General features: G+C 39.6%; 1 protein-coding gene across 1 annotated transcript in view; it reads left to right on the top strand.

The window, feature by feature from the left end:
• Positions 1–14,581, top strand: part of LOC121933650 (1-acyl-sn-glycerol-3-phosphate acyltransferase alpha-like) — a 32,934-nt gene extending 18,353 nt beyond the window's left edge. The window contains exons 2-6 of the mRNA XM_042473633.1: positions 1,314–1,447; positions 2,898–3,073; positions 7,225–7,320; positions 8,436–8,508; positions 14,427–14,581. Coding sequence (XP_042329567.1) covers positions 1,314–1,447; positions 2,898–3,073; positions 7,225–7,320; positions 8,436–8,508; positions 14,427–14,581 — 634 coding nt within the window. The remainder of the gene's footprint in view (positions 1–1,313; positions 1,448–2,897; positions 3,074–7,224; positions 7,321–8,435; positions 8,509–14,426) is intronic.
• Positions 14,582–15,247: the final 666 nt, after the last annotated feature.

Raw genomic sequence — 15,247 nt, 5'->3', positions numbered from 1 at the left:
AGTTAAAAATACATTACAGGGGTCAAGCTGGGTACTCATTTTAGCAACCTATGGAAGGTTTAACTATTCTTTTTACTTTTATCTGTCCTAAATCTCTCACCATTTTGTTTTAGTGAATGGCTTTGGTTCTCTTTGACAATAAAGGATGCATCATTTTATACACTGCTATTATTTCCCTTTTTACTTACCTTCTTCCCAAATTAAACAACCCTAAACTTTGCAATCTGTTCTCCTAGGCAAGTTGCTCTAGTCCCTTATTCATTTGAATTGCTCTTTCCTGCAGTGATCAGAACTGTGCACAGTATTTCAGTTATGGATGCCTCATGGATTTGCACAAGAGCCATATGATGTTGGCAGTCTTATTTCTGATTCATTTTCTATTTATGCCCATCTTGGAAGTTACCTTTTGAAAAGAAAACAACAGTCACACCCGGAGTGACATTTTAAAAGAGATATCAACCATGACTCCCTAGGTCCTTTGGTCAGTTGCTGCTGGCTCATATCTCATCAGTATCTACACAAATTTGGGGGGCTTGAAGAGATGGCAATATGCATTCCTTTACATTTGTTTTTACTGTATTTTCCAAATAAAGCCCATTTGTAGCCATTTAATGAGATGCCTTTAGAGTTCTTTCCAAGCCTCATTTTGTTCCCAGCACTCTCAATAATTTATTGAGATTTAATGTGACTAATTCATTATACACCTTCACCTCCAGATTTTTCATCAGATGATTTTTTATACTTCGAGTTTGGTGTGTGTATCATATTTTCTTTTGAAAGTATTATTTGTGTGATCCTGTTCTAACATGTCTCTTTCACAACTTTTGCTTTTAAAACAGTGTAGTAGAAAGATGGATATTTTTATTGGTTTTTCCTCAAAAACAAATGGGCAAATGGGCAAAATTAATACCAACCTTCCTGCACATTTTGAGGGGGTCCCACCTTTGAAATTGTTCTGGTTATCCAGGTAACAAAGCCTTTGTTTTAAAAGAGTATTATTGTTGCATTTTTACTGCCAAGCGACAGGGGGGCATTTATGCAGGATTTTCTGTCTCAGATGCCAAAATAAGTTGGCCACGGCCAGCCTTTTGGGTACCTTGACTTCAATCAGAAGTGTGCCTTTTGCTGTCAGGAAGCAAAATGTATTGATCAGGCCCTTTGTATTTCCAGTAGTAAATGTTATTGATTTTATTTATTATATTCTAACTCTCATTTAACCTGTCTGAAGAACTTACATGAATATAGCAAGTAAATACACAACTTGGCATTCTTTGCCCAAACAAATCTAAACCTCTTTCCTCTGTTCTCTGCAGGATTATGCGACTCAGCGTTCTGCCACTCAAATACTTCTATGGCATCAAGCTCACAGTGCAGGGTTTGGAGAATCTGAATATCAAGGAGCCATATGTGATTGTTTCCAACCATCAGAACTGTTTCGACCTTTTGGGTATGTTATTAATGTGTTCAGTATGGAATTTTGCACTGAAAGTAAATTGAAGATGTGTATGATATTCGGAGCGCTCGTATTCATCTCAAATTCAAACCTGGCAAGATGGGAGCACAAAGCAGCTGATGAATTTAAAAAGAATATAAATGACAATTTATAATTCAAAGCCAATTTTGCAGTGTGTGTGTGTGTGTGTGTGTGTGTGTTACTAAATGAAAATACAGGCCAGGATCTTGTATCATCAGATGTTACAATGATGGAGCTCCTTTGCCATAGCAACATCTGACAATGCCACTCCCCAAACTCCCACCTTTTCAACCTAGCATCACCTTAGCTGACAGGTGTTCCAGCTGCTGCAGATTGATGCTGGAAAATTATGTCTGCTGTGCTCTTTTGGTCAAAGGAAACACTGAGAATAGATAGCTGGAAGGACCTCTTGGGGGTCTTCTGCAACTGCTTGTCTCAATGCACCCCATGACTAAGAGAGCACCACGGAATCATTTCCCAGCCCCTCAGTCTATCACATCTTGGAAACCCTTCAGCTGGGGAAATGTCAGGCTGAAAAGGTAGGTTTGAAGATGCTATTTGGTCATTAACAACCATAAATGTGAATCCCCAGCAGTTATAAGTAATCGCAGCTTATGATCTTGTAACTACTGGACAGGATGCAAGCTATAGTGTTCCGAAATATGAGTTCTTCCATTATGATTTGCAAACTGCAATCAACAAACAAAATCTAAAATTTGGGTTTCCAAAAGAAGATTTCCCCCCTGATACATTTCATAATTCAAATATTGTATCAGATTCTTGATTTTTGTTGATAATTTTTAGCTTTAGTTTGAGATGGTAGTGCTGAGTCTGTTGCAGATCAAAACCCAAGGTTTTCCAGAACTGCAAGGCAGCAGGATGAGTTGTAAGGGGAGATTCAGGAATCAGGTTCAGTCTTCTCATTAGGTGAAGTGAAGTAGTCACTTCAATCAACAGATGATGGCTGACTGTGGGAATGGATTAGCTTCTCATTGAGCAGAGTAAGGCTGTCATGTAGGCTTCCCATAGGCAAGTGACAGATGACGGATAGACAAGTAAAAGATGATGGGTAGTAGTAGGAATGAATCAGTAGTGATAGCTCTATATCTATTCCTCTCTGCTGGAGCTCATAGCTGTGTGTTACACATAGCCTGCCCTAAAGCACATAAGCTAGCCTGAAACCAATGAGATGATGTAGAGAATATTGCCCCTCATTTTTTTAAACATTGTTGGTAATGAAATGCCAACTGAATTGGTTTCTGTGGGTGGAATGAAGGTGAGGAGCACCTTTTTGTCTTTTGCTTTAGGCAATAAAATATGCTGGATCTAGCTCTGTCAGGGAAAATAATTTTTAACCAGGGTTGCTTTCTTGCACTTGGGGTTATTTCTTGTTGGCCAAAAGTGTTTTTTCCCCCTTTCCAAGGCATGTTGGAGGTTATGCCAAAGCGTTGTGTGACAATTGCCAAAAAGGAGCTGCTGTATTTGGGCCCAGTGGGCTTAGCCTGCTGGGTGTGTGGCTTAATATTCATCGACCGCAAGAAGAAAAAGGCTGCCATGGACATCATGGAGCACGTTGCGCAGATCATGAGGAAGGAGGATGTGAGTGAACACTGGGGTGAGGGAAGTGAAAATGGGGTCCAGCTTTGGGAGGGAAGTCCCTGGGGCAGCATGGATAGGAAGACAGTGTATTCATACATCAATATTTCATACCCTCCAACTGTCCTGATTTGACAGGTATAGTTTCAAATAATTTTCTGTCATCCCACTTTTTCAGCTGCTTTTAAAATTTCTCAGTTTCTTTTTCCTCCTCTCACTTTACCCTTCTTCCTGAGCATAGTTCAATTGATGCAAACTGAGTTCAAAACACAAAAATGATTTGCACTCAGTTAGCTCAGCTACTGAGGAAGCAGCAGAATCTTGTTCTTCCCAAATGACATAAGAAAAAGCAAACTGCTGCATCCTCTCCTAGTTTTTCTGTTCTTCCTCATTAATAACTTTTACCATCTTGACCACATTCTGGTGCTGCTTGGCCATACTTGTTGCAGTTTTCCTCTGTGAAATGTTGGAGAGTATGAATATATTTCATTACAGATTGCAGTATCCAGTAGGCAGAGAGCATAGCTCAGTGTGAGAGTGTACCTCTTTCTGGGTTCTATGAGGTCAATTATAGTTTGGAAACACAATTACAATTTCAGTCTAAAAATGTTGGCCAGAATCCTGTATCAGTTACTAAATTAAATAAAGTTAAATAAGTAAACTCTCCAAATTCAGCCCTGCCCTACCCCCCAATGTAACAGAAATATCAATAATGCATTATCTGATCACTGAGAGAATGGACCTCCTACTCCCCCTGCAGCTGATACCTGGTAAAGTCGGTGTGTGGGGGGGTTACAATCATCACAAGAGTGTCACAATCATAACTAAGCAGCACTCTTAAATATGAAGGAGTTATGGATGAGCAGATCTATGTAACTGTTCCATATTCATGATCACTAGTTATTCATGATTGTAACACTATAACTCTCCCCTATACCTACTTTACTGGGCATCTGCTGCATAAGGAGGAGGAGGCCAGTGATTGGAGCGATTTAACTAAATAGCTGATACAGGATTCTGGCTTTTTAAAAAACAATACAAAAAATTATATAGTAAACTGAATACTGTCTCCAAAGATCCATGCATCCAGTGAGAGGCCAGTGCAGAATTTGATTGTAGGATGCTTCTGCATATGCTGCTCAGCAATCTTGTAACCATGGATGCAAATTGTACAGGCATAAATAAAAGATACAATGGGTATCCTCCAGCCATGGCTGCTGGCTGGCTAGTTACACAGACAAACCAACAGATACATACATACAGCTTTTCTGTTATATATACAGGACATTGCTAACACTTTGGTTAAAATCTCCATCATGAAATACAGGCATCCCAAACAGACAAACCTCTTAAAAAGTCATATTAAAGTTAATGGGAAATAGTCAAATACCCCCAAATCCCATCTGGTCTTGGAAGCTGAACAGGATCAGCTCTAGTTAGTACTTGGATGGGAAACCGCCAACCAATACCTGGTGTTGTAGGATATTTTAAAAGAAAGAACAGGCAAAAACACCTGTGAATATTCCTTTCCTAAGAAAACTTACGACATTCATGGGATCACCATAAGTTGATAGGCGACTTAAAGGCACATGCACACACACTAAGTTTATGGAGCATACCTTGTAATCCTACGCTTCATTACCTGCTGGGAGTAAGCTCCACTTAACTCAGTGATCCTTATTTCTTACTGTTAATGTGCCCAGGTGGGAAAGAAAATACTGCAGCAGTGTATGTCTGGAGATTAAGATAACCTCTGTGGCCCATCATCCCCAACTTTATACTTGACCAGGAAGTGATAATTGACTTTTAATAATTTAAATGCCTATTCTGAGCTTAATACAATTCAATGCCTATTCAATATTATGGGCCAAACTTTCCCCACCTTATGCTATTCGGATGCTTTGGATTTCAGCTCTCATGGTCCCTCACCATTAGCCATGTTAGCTGGGGCTGATGCATGGGAGTTTCACTCCAAAATGTCTGGAAGGCAACAGATTGGGTAAGCCAGCTGGGGCCACTGAACCACTGTATTTTAGTATATTTGAACAGTTGTTTGGGGCTATTTATTTTACTATGTCTCCATATAGGTCTGCATTTACTGAGGATGGCACGAAAACAGGGGGAAGAAACTGGCAAGGGCCTATTTTCTGCCCCACCTTGCCATATGGTCAAGCTGCACCTCTGCGTTATTGGTGGAAAATGTGATCTCAAGCTGAATCGAAGTCACTTCTGGTTTTTACTTCCTCTATTTAAGCCATAGATTGGGGATATTTTTTCACCTGATTTCTAAAAAACATGTTGGAGGGGATCTGGGGAAATTGGTGGCTGCAACAAAAGGGATTAGAAGACAAATGCAACCTTTGGGCTAGTTTCTTCATCCTCGCTGTAAATCAAACCTTTCTCCCTTTTGAATATAAAATAGAAGGGGCTGTCTAACATTCATCACACCCTCCAACTAGGTTGATTTGACAGGAACATTGCCCACTTAATTCTCTGCCTTCCCATTTTTAAAACTGCATTTAAAATCTCTCTTCCCCTCCCATTTTCCTCCTTTGCCCTCAGCTTACTTCAGTTGCTGCAACATTAGTTCAAAGTACAAGTGTAATTTGCACTCAATTTCTGGGGGGGGGGGGAGAGGGAAGAAATCTTGTTCTTCCCAATAGGCTCAGGCAAAAGCAAACTTCTGCAGCCTCTCCTACCTTGTGTGTTCTTCTTTGGACATCTTCTTGACCACATTCTGATATTGCTTCTCCACACATGTTACAGCTTTCATCTGTGAAATGATGGAGGGTATGTTTAACTTGTAAAAGGAGCAGGAGGAAACGTACCCAAAAACATAGATGTACTAATGTCAGGCACTTTACTCCAGGGACATGGGCAATCCTAAAGGGTATCAGCATTGGAAAGAATCTATTCAGGAGCTGCTGCCAGTCTTGAAGGCCAATAACACCTAGGGGTGTATATATTGGCAATACTCATACATTTTTTAAATTCATAGGCAAGTCTCCTGGACTACGAATGACTGCACACAATAAGCAGAAATTCAGTGGGTGCAAAACCTTTCCCCATACACAGGGAAGTTGTTTTATTTATATTTATATTGATACTAATTGGCCTGCCTTATCCACCGATTTTTTTTATCCACGGATTCAAGCATCCACGGCTTGAAAAGATTTTTTAAAAATATATAAATTCCATACCTTGATTTTTGCCATTTGATACAAGGGACATCATTTTGCTATGCTACAGGGACGTAGCTAGGATTTTAGGAAGTGGGGGGGTCCAGACTAAGTGCCACCATTATAATGGGGCTTGAGTGTGGCGGTGCAGCAGCACACACCATTCATTTTCCTAATGGAAGGGGGGGTCCGGACCCCAAGAACCCCCCCCCTTGGCTACGTCCCTGTATGCTATTGTATTTAATGGCACTTGAGCATCTACAGATTTTGTTATCCAGGGGGAGATTCTGGAACCAAACCCCAGCGCATAACAAGAACCTACTGTATTTCATTTTCATGCTACCTTTCTTCCAAGGCAGTTCACAAATAAAAACACTTTAAAAACACATTATAATAAAATCAATGAAAAAATCAAATACAAACAATATAAAATTATATACTTTAAAATTACAGTATGCAACCTATATAACAAATACCCTATTTAAAAAGCCATCCCATGACTGTATGTTAAAAGCCTGCCTGAATAAAACCATTTTTGCTTGCTGACAAAAGGCAAGCAAGGGGAGACCAGCCTAGCCTAGTTCTGGGGAAAAAAAACCCACTGTTACTTAGTTTTTTTGGGGGGGTTTCAGGCTATGTGGCCACATTCTTCTCTAGATGCCAGCCACAGATGCTGGCAAAACATCAGGAATAAACTCTTATATAACATGGCCACATAGCCTGAAAAACTCACAAAAAACTACGCATGCTGGCCGTGAAAGCCTTCAACTTCACCTGTTACTGTTTGCCATACAGTTGCTTAAGACACAGGTACTTTAGTGAGAAGGGAAATGTGGTAAACTTGGTGACAGTGTGAACGTGCAAAAAAGCAAAGATGGAATAGTGGCAGATTGGACTCTGTCATCTTAGAACAGGATGTCCGTGTACATTTTAACTTCTTGTGGTATTTGGTTCTTTTTCTTCACTCCTGCCCAGCTGAGGGTATGGATTTACCCAGAAGGTACAAGAAACTCAGAGGATCATATGCTTCCCTTCAAGAGGGGGGCCTTTCACCTGGCTCTGAAGGCTCAGGTAAATTCCTGCATTATAATTTTCAAACAGTTTTGAGTAGGGACAGGGATCACTAATTTACTAATGAGCTTCCATGAGCCAATGCTAACATTTTGGTGACAGTGCGTGCATTTTAGGAGCAATCATGCTTTCTTGCATTTCTTAAAACGAAAAGGAAAATTGTCGCTGAGATTTCAGTTTCTCAAGTGTTTGCCACGATTTGATTTTTTTTCAAAGAGAAGAAAAATGCGTCTCAGATTGTAAATCTATGGTATAATAAATAGCTGTACTGATTTTATTTGACCTGTTTATTCATTGTAACTGTTCCCTGAATGAGTAATTTCCTTGCCGTTTTCTTTTAGAGCAGTATTTGATGATATTATTGGTTGTTTCCTATTCATTAATATAGAATAGCATCATGTTTTGCAACTGACCTTCTATTAGATACCATAAGTCCTGTTCCCTGAAGGGTTGGGGCCATTTTTCAGGTTTCCTGCTTTCAGCCAGAGTAAAGGCACCTTATTTTATTTTTTATTAATTCAGTACTGTAGTCATGATTTTTAAAATAATCCAGTTATCATGCTATATAATGTTATGTATTTTAACACTATAATTACAAGTATTGAAAATAATACAATAAACAAAACACAGGCCTGTTACAGACTGCCAAAATAAAGCTGCTTCGGGACTTTTTGGAGGTATGCTATTTAAATGATGCCTGGGTCCTAAGACCCAGTATAGAAATTCAGAATGTGTTTTCTTGTTTCTATCCCATCCTTTAATAACAATTAGGGGAATGCCATATATAGTCAGTTCAAAAAGGGTTGTAGTGCGCTAACACTATTATTATGCCATATCTGCTTTTATGTATGAGTTATAATTCATCAGATATACCAAATATAATGTAGCCACTGATGTAGAAAAATGCAAAGCGCCAGGATAATGGTCGATAATGCTTTTGAAATGTTCCATAATATATCAGCTACCTAACAAATTACAAACCCTGGTCTAGAAAGGATAAGATACGCTGTTCAAAAACAACTGCTTTAGACAAATTGGATGTAGAAAGAAGAAGGAAAAAGCACTTTCTTCATATGTCCAAGCCTCTTACGTTACTTCTGTCTTTTGCTGCACAGGTTCCCATTGTCCCCATTGTGACCTCCTCTCTTAAGTGCTGCTACAGCTACAAAGATAAGAAGTTAAACCCAGGTGAGTCCAAACAACAGGGGAAACTGAACTAGTGACCACCATCACCAAGCGGGGAATCTGGTTAACTTAGATGTGAACATATAATTGTTGTTGTGTGCTTTCAGATTGTTTCCAACTTATGGAGACCCTGAGGGAAACCTATTATGGGGTTTCCTTGGCAAATGTCTTCAGACAGAGGTTGTCATTACCATCCTCTTCGGCTGAGAGAGTGTGCACTTTTATTTTTAATGGCAGTTGTTGCTGTTGTGTGTCTTCAAATCATTTCCAACTCATTCCAACCCTACACTGACTGGGTATTACTGGGTTTTCTTGGCAAGATTTGTTCAGAGAGGGTTTCCCTTTGCCCTCTTCTGGGGCTGAGAGAATGTGACTTGCTCAAAATCACTTGATGGTTTCCATTGCTAGGTGGTGATTCAAACTCTGGTCTCTAGACTTTCAGGATTTATGCAATAGTTGAGTGGGATCTGGTAAGAAGGGGGTGAATTTACCTCTTTTCCTAAAAGATTATGAAATATTAATTAATAAAAGTACAAAACTAAATTTTAAAAACAGTAATAGAACAGGAAAAACAGAATGGATAACTTCTAAACAACACTATGATGTTCAGGGAGCAAGAATAAGGGTAAACTATTTTAAAGTATGGATTAAACATAAAGATAATATTGCTTGGAGTTATAGCCATGCTCTATAAATAATGAGCAAATGAACAAAAGAGAACTGTTAGGAAAAACTCATAAAGCAGAAAAAATAAAATAATAATAAAAGTGAGAAAATAATGTTATATACTTCAGATTAATGAAAAAAGCTAATTTCCAAGAAGATTACTTTGAAGATTATGATTCCAAAAGTAATAAGTATCTTTCAACAAGCTTCTTCCCAAAGGTTTTATTTTTACTAGCATGAATATAAGAAAGCCCTTTAATCATAGCAACAGTATTTCAAATCCTATGAGGAGAGGGGAAATCTGTAAATAGAGCACAATAATAATATTTTTTCAACCTTTGTGTTGTTTCTTCTCTTCTTTCTGGAGGGGAAGGAGAAGTTCTGTACTGCCATATACCAGAGTATATGATGTGGGAGAGCACTTGACTACCACTCTGTAACATAGGAAACTATCACACAGTGGAAATCAGGGGATTAAAAACACATTTTCCCAGGATAGCTGTGCGATTCTGGTGAAGATTTTCAGACAACATCATGGTCTAAAGGGACTTATCCTGGGAAGAACCAGGAATGCTCCAGCAACAAACCAGTCAGGGGATTTCCCCTTGAATGGTTTGTTGCTAGAGCATCCCTGGTTCTACCTGGAATAAGTCCTCTTAGACTGCAATGTGTGTGAAAATTTTCGCCACAATCACATGACTTTCCCGGGAAAACGCCTTTTTAATTCCCTGATTTTCCCCCATATGATAGTCCCCATAGAGAGCTTTTGCAAGTATGCCAGAATTCAGGCAATAATTGAAGTGGTGGGTTGCTTTTTTCTTTTTTAAAGCAATCTTGATCTTCTATTTTCATTTTACACTGACTGGCTTCAAGCTGCACTACAATGTGAAACATTGCATGCTCTTGATCTAGATGTAAAGATTCACCTGCTGACTTTCTTTCTAGCCTGTTAAAAACACAGGAGCTCTGATAGAAAATAAAAGCTTGTTAATCCTACTTATGAGGCTCTGTCTAGGTCCAGTCCTTGGCACTCAAGTTAAAAAGATCACAGCCAGCAGTAGAAGAAAATATAACCTGAAGTTCTGTAAAATTGCTAAGAGTTTGGCTCAAGCATGCACTGCATGATCCAATTTGTCCAGTGTTTACATTTGAAGCAAAGATACACTTCTGTATACCATGGGTATTGTGCATTGCTGCTACTGATCATGTAATGAAACACATGTAACCATTGCAAACATTGTGTCTCAGTCTCCACATATTCATTGTCTTTGCTTCTAAGCTAGACATGATGCTAAATAACTGCTGTGGGCGGTTGTTATTTGTAAGTGAATAGTAAGCTTTTGTCTTGTAAGTTCCTGAATTTTAGCATTCTGGCATGAGAGTGTAAAAGTACTGAAATACAGTGGATCCTTGTTATATGCTGGGGTTTGGTTCCAAGATCCCCCGTGTATAACAAAATTCATGTATGCTCAAGTCCCATTAAGTATAATGACATAGCAAAATGGTGTCCCTAATCAAAAATGGAACATCAAGGTAAATTTATACTTTTTTGGAACATTTTCAAACCGTGTATGCTTAAATCCGTGTATAAAAAATCCGTGTATAAAAAGGGCCGACTGTATGTACGAAAATTCCTCTCCATGTTAAATTGTATTGCAGCTTCTGTGTCCAAACTGCAGTTTCTTCTCTCTCTCTCTCGCTGTCTCTCATATATTCACTCATTCACTCAGGAATCTAGTTAATAACATTTTATTTATAATGCCCTTTCCACCAACATATAACATCAAGCATATTGCATATATAATAAAAAATGGATGATGAAACACAACACTATAAAATACTAAAATAATATCCTAATATACTAAAAACAAACTACCCATCTTGGCCACCTTAGGCACCCTCAGCAACTAAGTCTGGCGAACTTCAACCCTTTATGAAACTGGGTAAGATCCTCCTCCAGCTGGAGATGCAAAAGAAGACTGTTCCACAAATGCAGAGCCAGATCTTGAAAGGCTCGCAGCCTTGATAGAGCATTGATGGAAGGGCCAATAATCTTTGATCTTAAATTCCTAAATGGTACATACCATGCTAGCTAAGCTGCCAGATACTATGGGAGATTAAAGTGCAGGGCTTTAAATACCAAGACCAGAAGCTTGTCATGTTTGTCACTCTGGCCTCAACTAGTAGCCAGTGGCCAGGCAAAGAGACACGTCTGTATTTGGGGAGATTTAGGACAACCCAAGCAGCACTGTTCTAGATTAAAACCAGATGAGTAAAAGGGCAGGAAGGCAAACCTGGCAGTAGGCTATAACAAAAGTCCAGGCATGACATAACCAAGACCTGGACAAGCAGATGAACAGTCTTGCCAGTAAAAAACCTATGAATCCTATGGATGTTCAGAAGATGGAAATTACATGCCTTAGCAGTTGTCCCAATAAAGGGGCATAGAGACAAACAATTGTCCAGCAAGACCCAAAGGTTCATGACAACCAAGACAGAGGCCAATAGCATCAATTGACTCAAAGCTTTGGAATACCTGAGTGCCATCTGCATAGATGTGATATTGGAAACAGACTTCTGACATAGGCAATGCCTGTGAATGGATTTTATTTATTTATTTACTCCGCTCCTGGTCTAACACAGTTCTCATGGTTATTTAAGTGCCTTGTATTTCACTCTGATGATATTCACATTCCAAACATTCTAGACTAATCTCTGGAACTGAGAACCCATTATTTAACAATTAGTTCCCATAAAGTGACATTCCCCCAGCTACTGACTGTGCATCATTAACAGGCATTCTTCCTAACTAATTAATGTTGTCCCATCAGTGTAAACAACACAGTAGGTGAAACTCATGCAGAACAGGTCTGGTCTATGCAAACTATGTATAAAGTGACTCAGCGTAACTGTTCCTGGACAGGACTATGAAAGATAATCCAAACAAATAAAGCAAAGCAATATAGGTTGAGTGTCCCTCGTCCAGAATTCTGAAATCCAAAATAACTCCAAAATCCACAACTTTTTAAATGGGTGGCTGAAGTATTATTATTATTATTATTATTATTAACCTTTATTTATGAAGCGCTGTAAATTTACACAGCGCTGTACATGCAATCTTTTTAATTAGACGGTTCCCTGCCCTCGGGCTTACAATCTAAAAAGACATGACACAGAAGGAGAAGGGAGTGGTGACGGGAAAGGGTAAGAGGTCCAGCAGTTCCTCTCTACTTCCGAGGCCTGGACCAAGGCAGATGGACTGGAGGGAGGGCTTGGCTTCATAATGGATGGTTAATCTTCATCCAGGGAAAATACATACTCACAAGTAGGATAATACATATACAGTACATAGCAATACAGGAAATGGATCGATAAACAGTCAACAACAGAACATCAGATAGTAAGCGACAATTATGCGATGCCTGGGAAGGCTTCTCTGAACAGGATGGTTTTCAACTCTGTTTTGAAGCTGGTTAAAGAAGTGATGGCTCTTGCTTGTGGGGGAAGAAGGTTCCAGGAGTGAGGGGCAGCAAGTGAAAAGGGGTGAATCCGGGATGGGGCAGAGGAAATCCTGGGCTGGGACAGGAACCCTTGACTACCAGAACGGAGGGCTCTGGTGGGAAGGTGAGGAGAAAGAAGGTCTGATAAGTAAGGAGGGGCCAGTCCATGGAGGGCTTTGAATGTCGACAGCAGGAGCTTATACTGAATGCGGAAAGGGAGAGGGAGCCAGTGAAGGGATGCCAACACAGGAGAGATGTGGTCAGAGCTGTGGGTGGAAGTGATAATGCATGCAGCTGAATGCTGAACAGAGATTAAAGGACGGAGGTGAGAAAGAGGAAGCCCAGCCAGGAGGACATTACAGTAATCAAGTCGTGAGTATTTGTTTTCTGAGGGTTCAGTGTACACTAACTTTGTTTCATGCACAAAATTATTTTAAAATATTGTATAAATTTACCTTCAGGTTATGTTTGTAAGGTATATATGAAACATAAATGGGTTTCGTATTTAGACTTTGGTCCTATCTCCAAGATGTATGTAGTTTAAAATAAAATAAAAAATCCAGAACACTTCTGGTCCCAAGCATTTCAAATAAGGAATGCACAATATGTACTAGCAGATAAATGATAAACTGGCCGGAAAAGAGGATTGCAACTTTTTCTCCAACAGTAAAAGGTTTAGTGGCCTGTGTGTGGAAATTTTATTTCACTTCTGTGGCAGTGTTCAAATCACAATTCTTACCAACCCAAAGTTCAGTCCAGAAACAGTTCTAACAGGAGATGAGCTGCTTATGCTATTGTGAAAACAACATGTTTACTCCTTCAGCACTGTAAGTCTTTATTAATTTCATTTTTATGCCATCTTTCTCCCAGAGTGGGAACCTAGGTGGCTCTCAGAGAGAGTCAGTTAAAAAAAACCTTCACAATAAAATTTCTACAAACAATTAAAATAATGATTTTTATTACAGTCAGCCCTCCACATTTGAGGCTTTTGACTTTAACTGATTTGATTATTCGCAGATTTAATTAATGTGTTCTATCTAGGAAGCTCTAGGTCCTCCAGTGTGACTCTGCTGGCAGTTGATCATAGTCATACTGAAGGACTTAGAAATTCAGGCATTTGTAGGTCATCCAGTGCAATTCTATGGTCAGCATCTGTCTGATGTTCACCATAGAGTTGCTCAGGAGGACCTAGAGATGTATTCTTTCAGGTAAAATAAACCAGTAAGCTTTTTATTTGCAGTTTTTCCACTTTCACAGGGGTCTTGTGCCCCTAACTCCAGAAAATGTGGAGGGCCCACTGTAGTACCAGTGTTATTCTAGGTAAGTATTAGTCAAAGTGCTGCTCTGTGGACTGGTGCTGGACTTTTGCTGCTGGTCTCTGGAAAGATTCAGGAAAGAAAGAAATAATTGCAGCCATTGGGCATAAATTTGGTGCTGGTCCCTGGCACATTGGGTGGGGGCAAAATCCCTGTGGATCCCCCACATCAGATAGGTTAAGAAGCACTGCTCTAGCGAGCTTTTCCATAGATCAACCTTGGGTAGGGACTTAATTTAGAGAGTATGAAAGAAACTAAAGTGGAGTATGACTGGTTCTCTGGAGCCATTTTATTGCCTAACAATGTAAACTAGTCAATGCTCATACCTCGACTGCCATACCTTTTACCACCTTGCTCAGTACTGCCATTTTCAAACAGTTCCAGAATGCACATGTCTCCATAGGATTAAGCTTTTGTTGTCTCTCTCAATTCCCAACAGGAAATTGTACCATCCGGATTTTGCCCAAGATAGAAACACAAGGCCTTGGACTAGAAGCAGCCACAGCACTGGCTGAGAGCACCCGAAAACTGATGCAGAACACTTTCTATGAGATTTCTGAGGAGCTGTGTGTGGACAAGGAAATGAGACAATGAGTACTGCTTTCTCACGGAAGGACACAACCATGTACATCTCAGAGAGAAAATCCAACTGAGGGTGAGGATCCAAAGAGAGAAGTGCCTTGGAATCCAGGAGAAAACAATCTTCAAATCCACTTTGAGTATTACACAGTGGAATCCAACAGACAGGCAGTCAGACACAAGAGACACATGTTATCTTTGCTGTTGGTCAGATATCAAGTATGGAGGCTTTTGAGATCCATAATCCAGTTGGTTCGGCACCATTAATAATAAGATATTTCATGGTGCTATTCTGTTCAATGAAGATTTTGGTGTAACTCAAAAGCTTGCCAAGTTACACATCAGGAGAAACAAGCCTGAAAAATGTTTTCAGCTTTTGCCTTGTGAATATCCCTTATTGTCTCAGAGCAACCCAACAGGTGTCTACATCAACTTCATCTTGGTGTAAGAAATGGAAATGGATCAAGGCAACCTTTGAGGAAAACATTAGACAGCTTTTACTAAGTAGGACGAGATGAAATCACTGTGATCAAAGCTGAGATTCAACCATATCAAAAAGTGGAATAGTAGAGGAACAGCTGTGCAAATCGTCTATTCTTAACTGGCTGCTAGTTTGTCGACCTTCTGTTTTTCCCATGCAATTATATTTATGGTGTTATTTATGTGGGATAGTTGTTGTTG

Source organism: Sceloporus undulatus, chromosome 6, assembly GCF_019175285.1.
Source record: "Sceloporus undulatus isolate JIND9_A2432 ecotype Alabama chromosome 6, SceUnd_v1.1, whole genome shotgun sequence".
In the NCBI taxonomy this organism is placed as follows: Eukaryota; Metazoa; Chordata; class Lepidosauria; order Squamata; family Phrynosomatidae; genus Sceloporus; species Sceloporus undulatus.
This window is presented reverse-complemented; position numbering and strand designations above follow the sequence as displayed.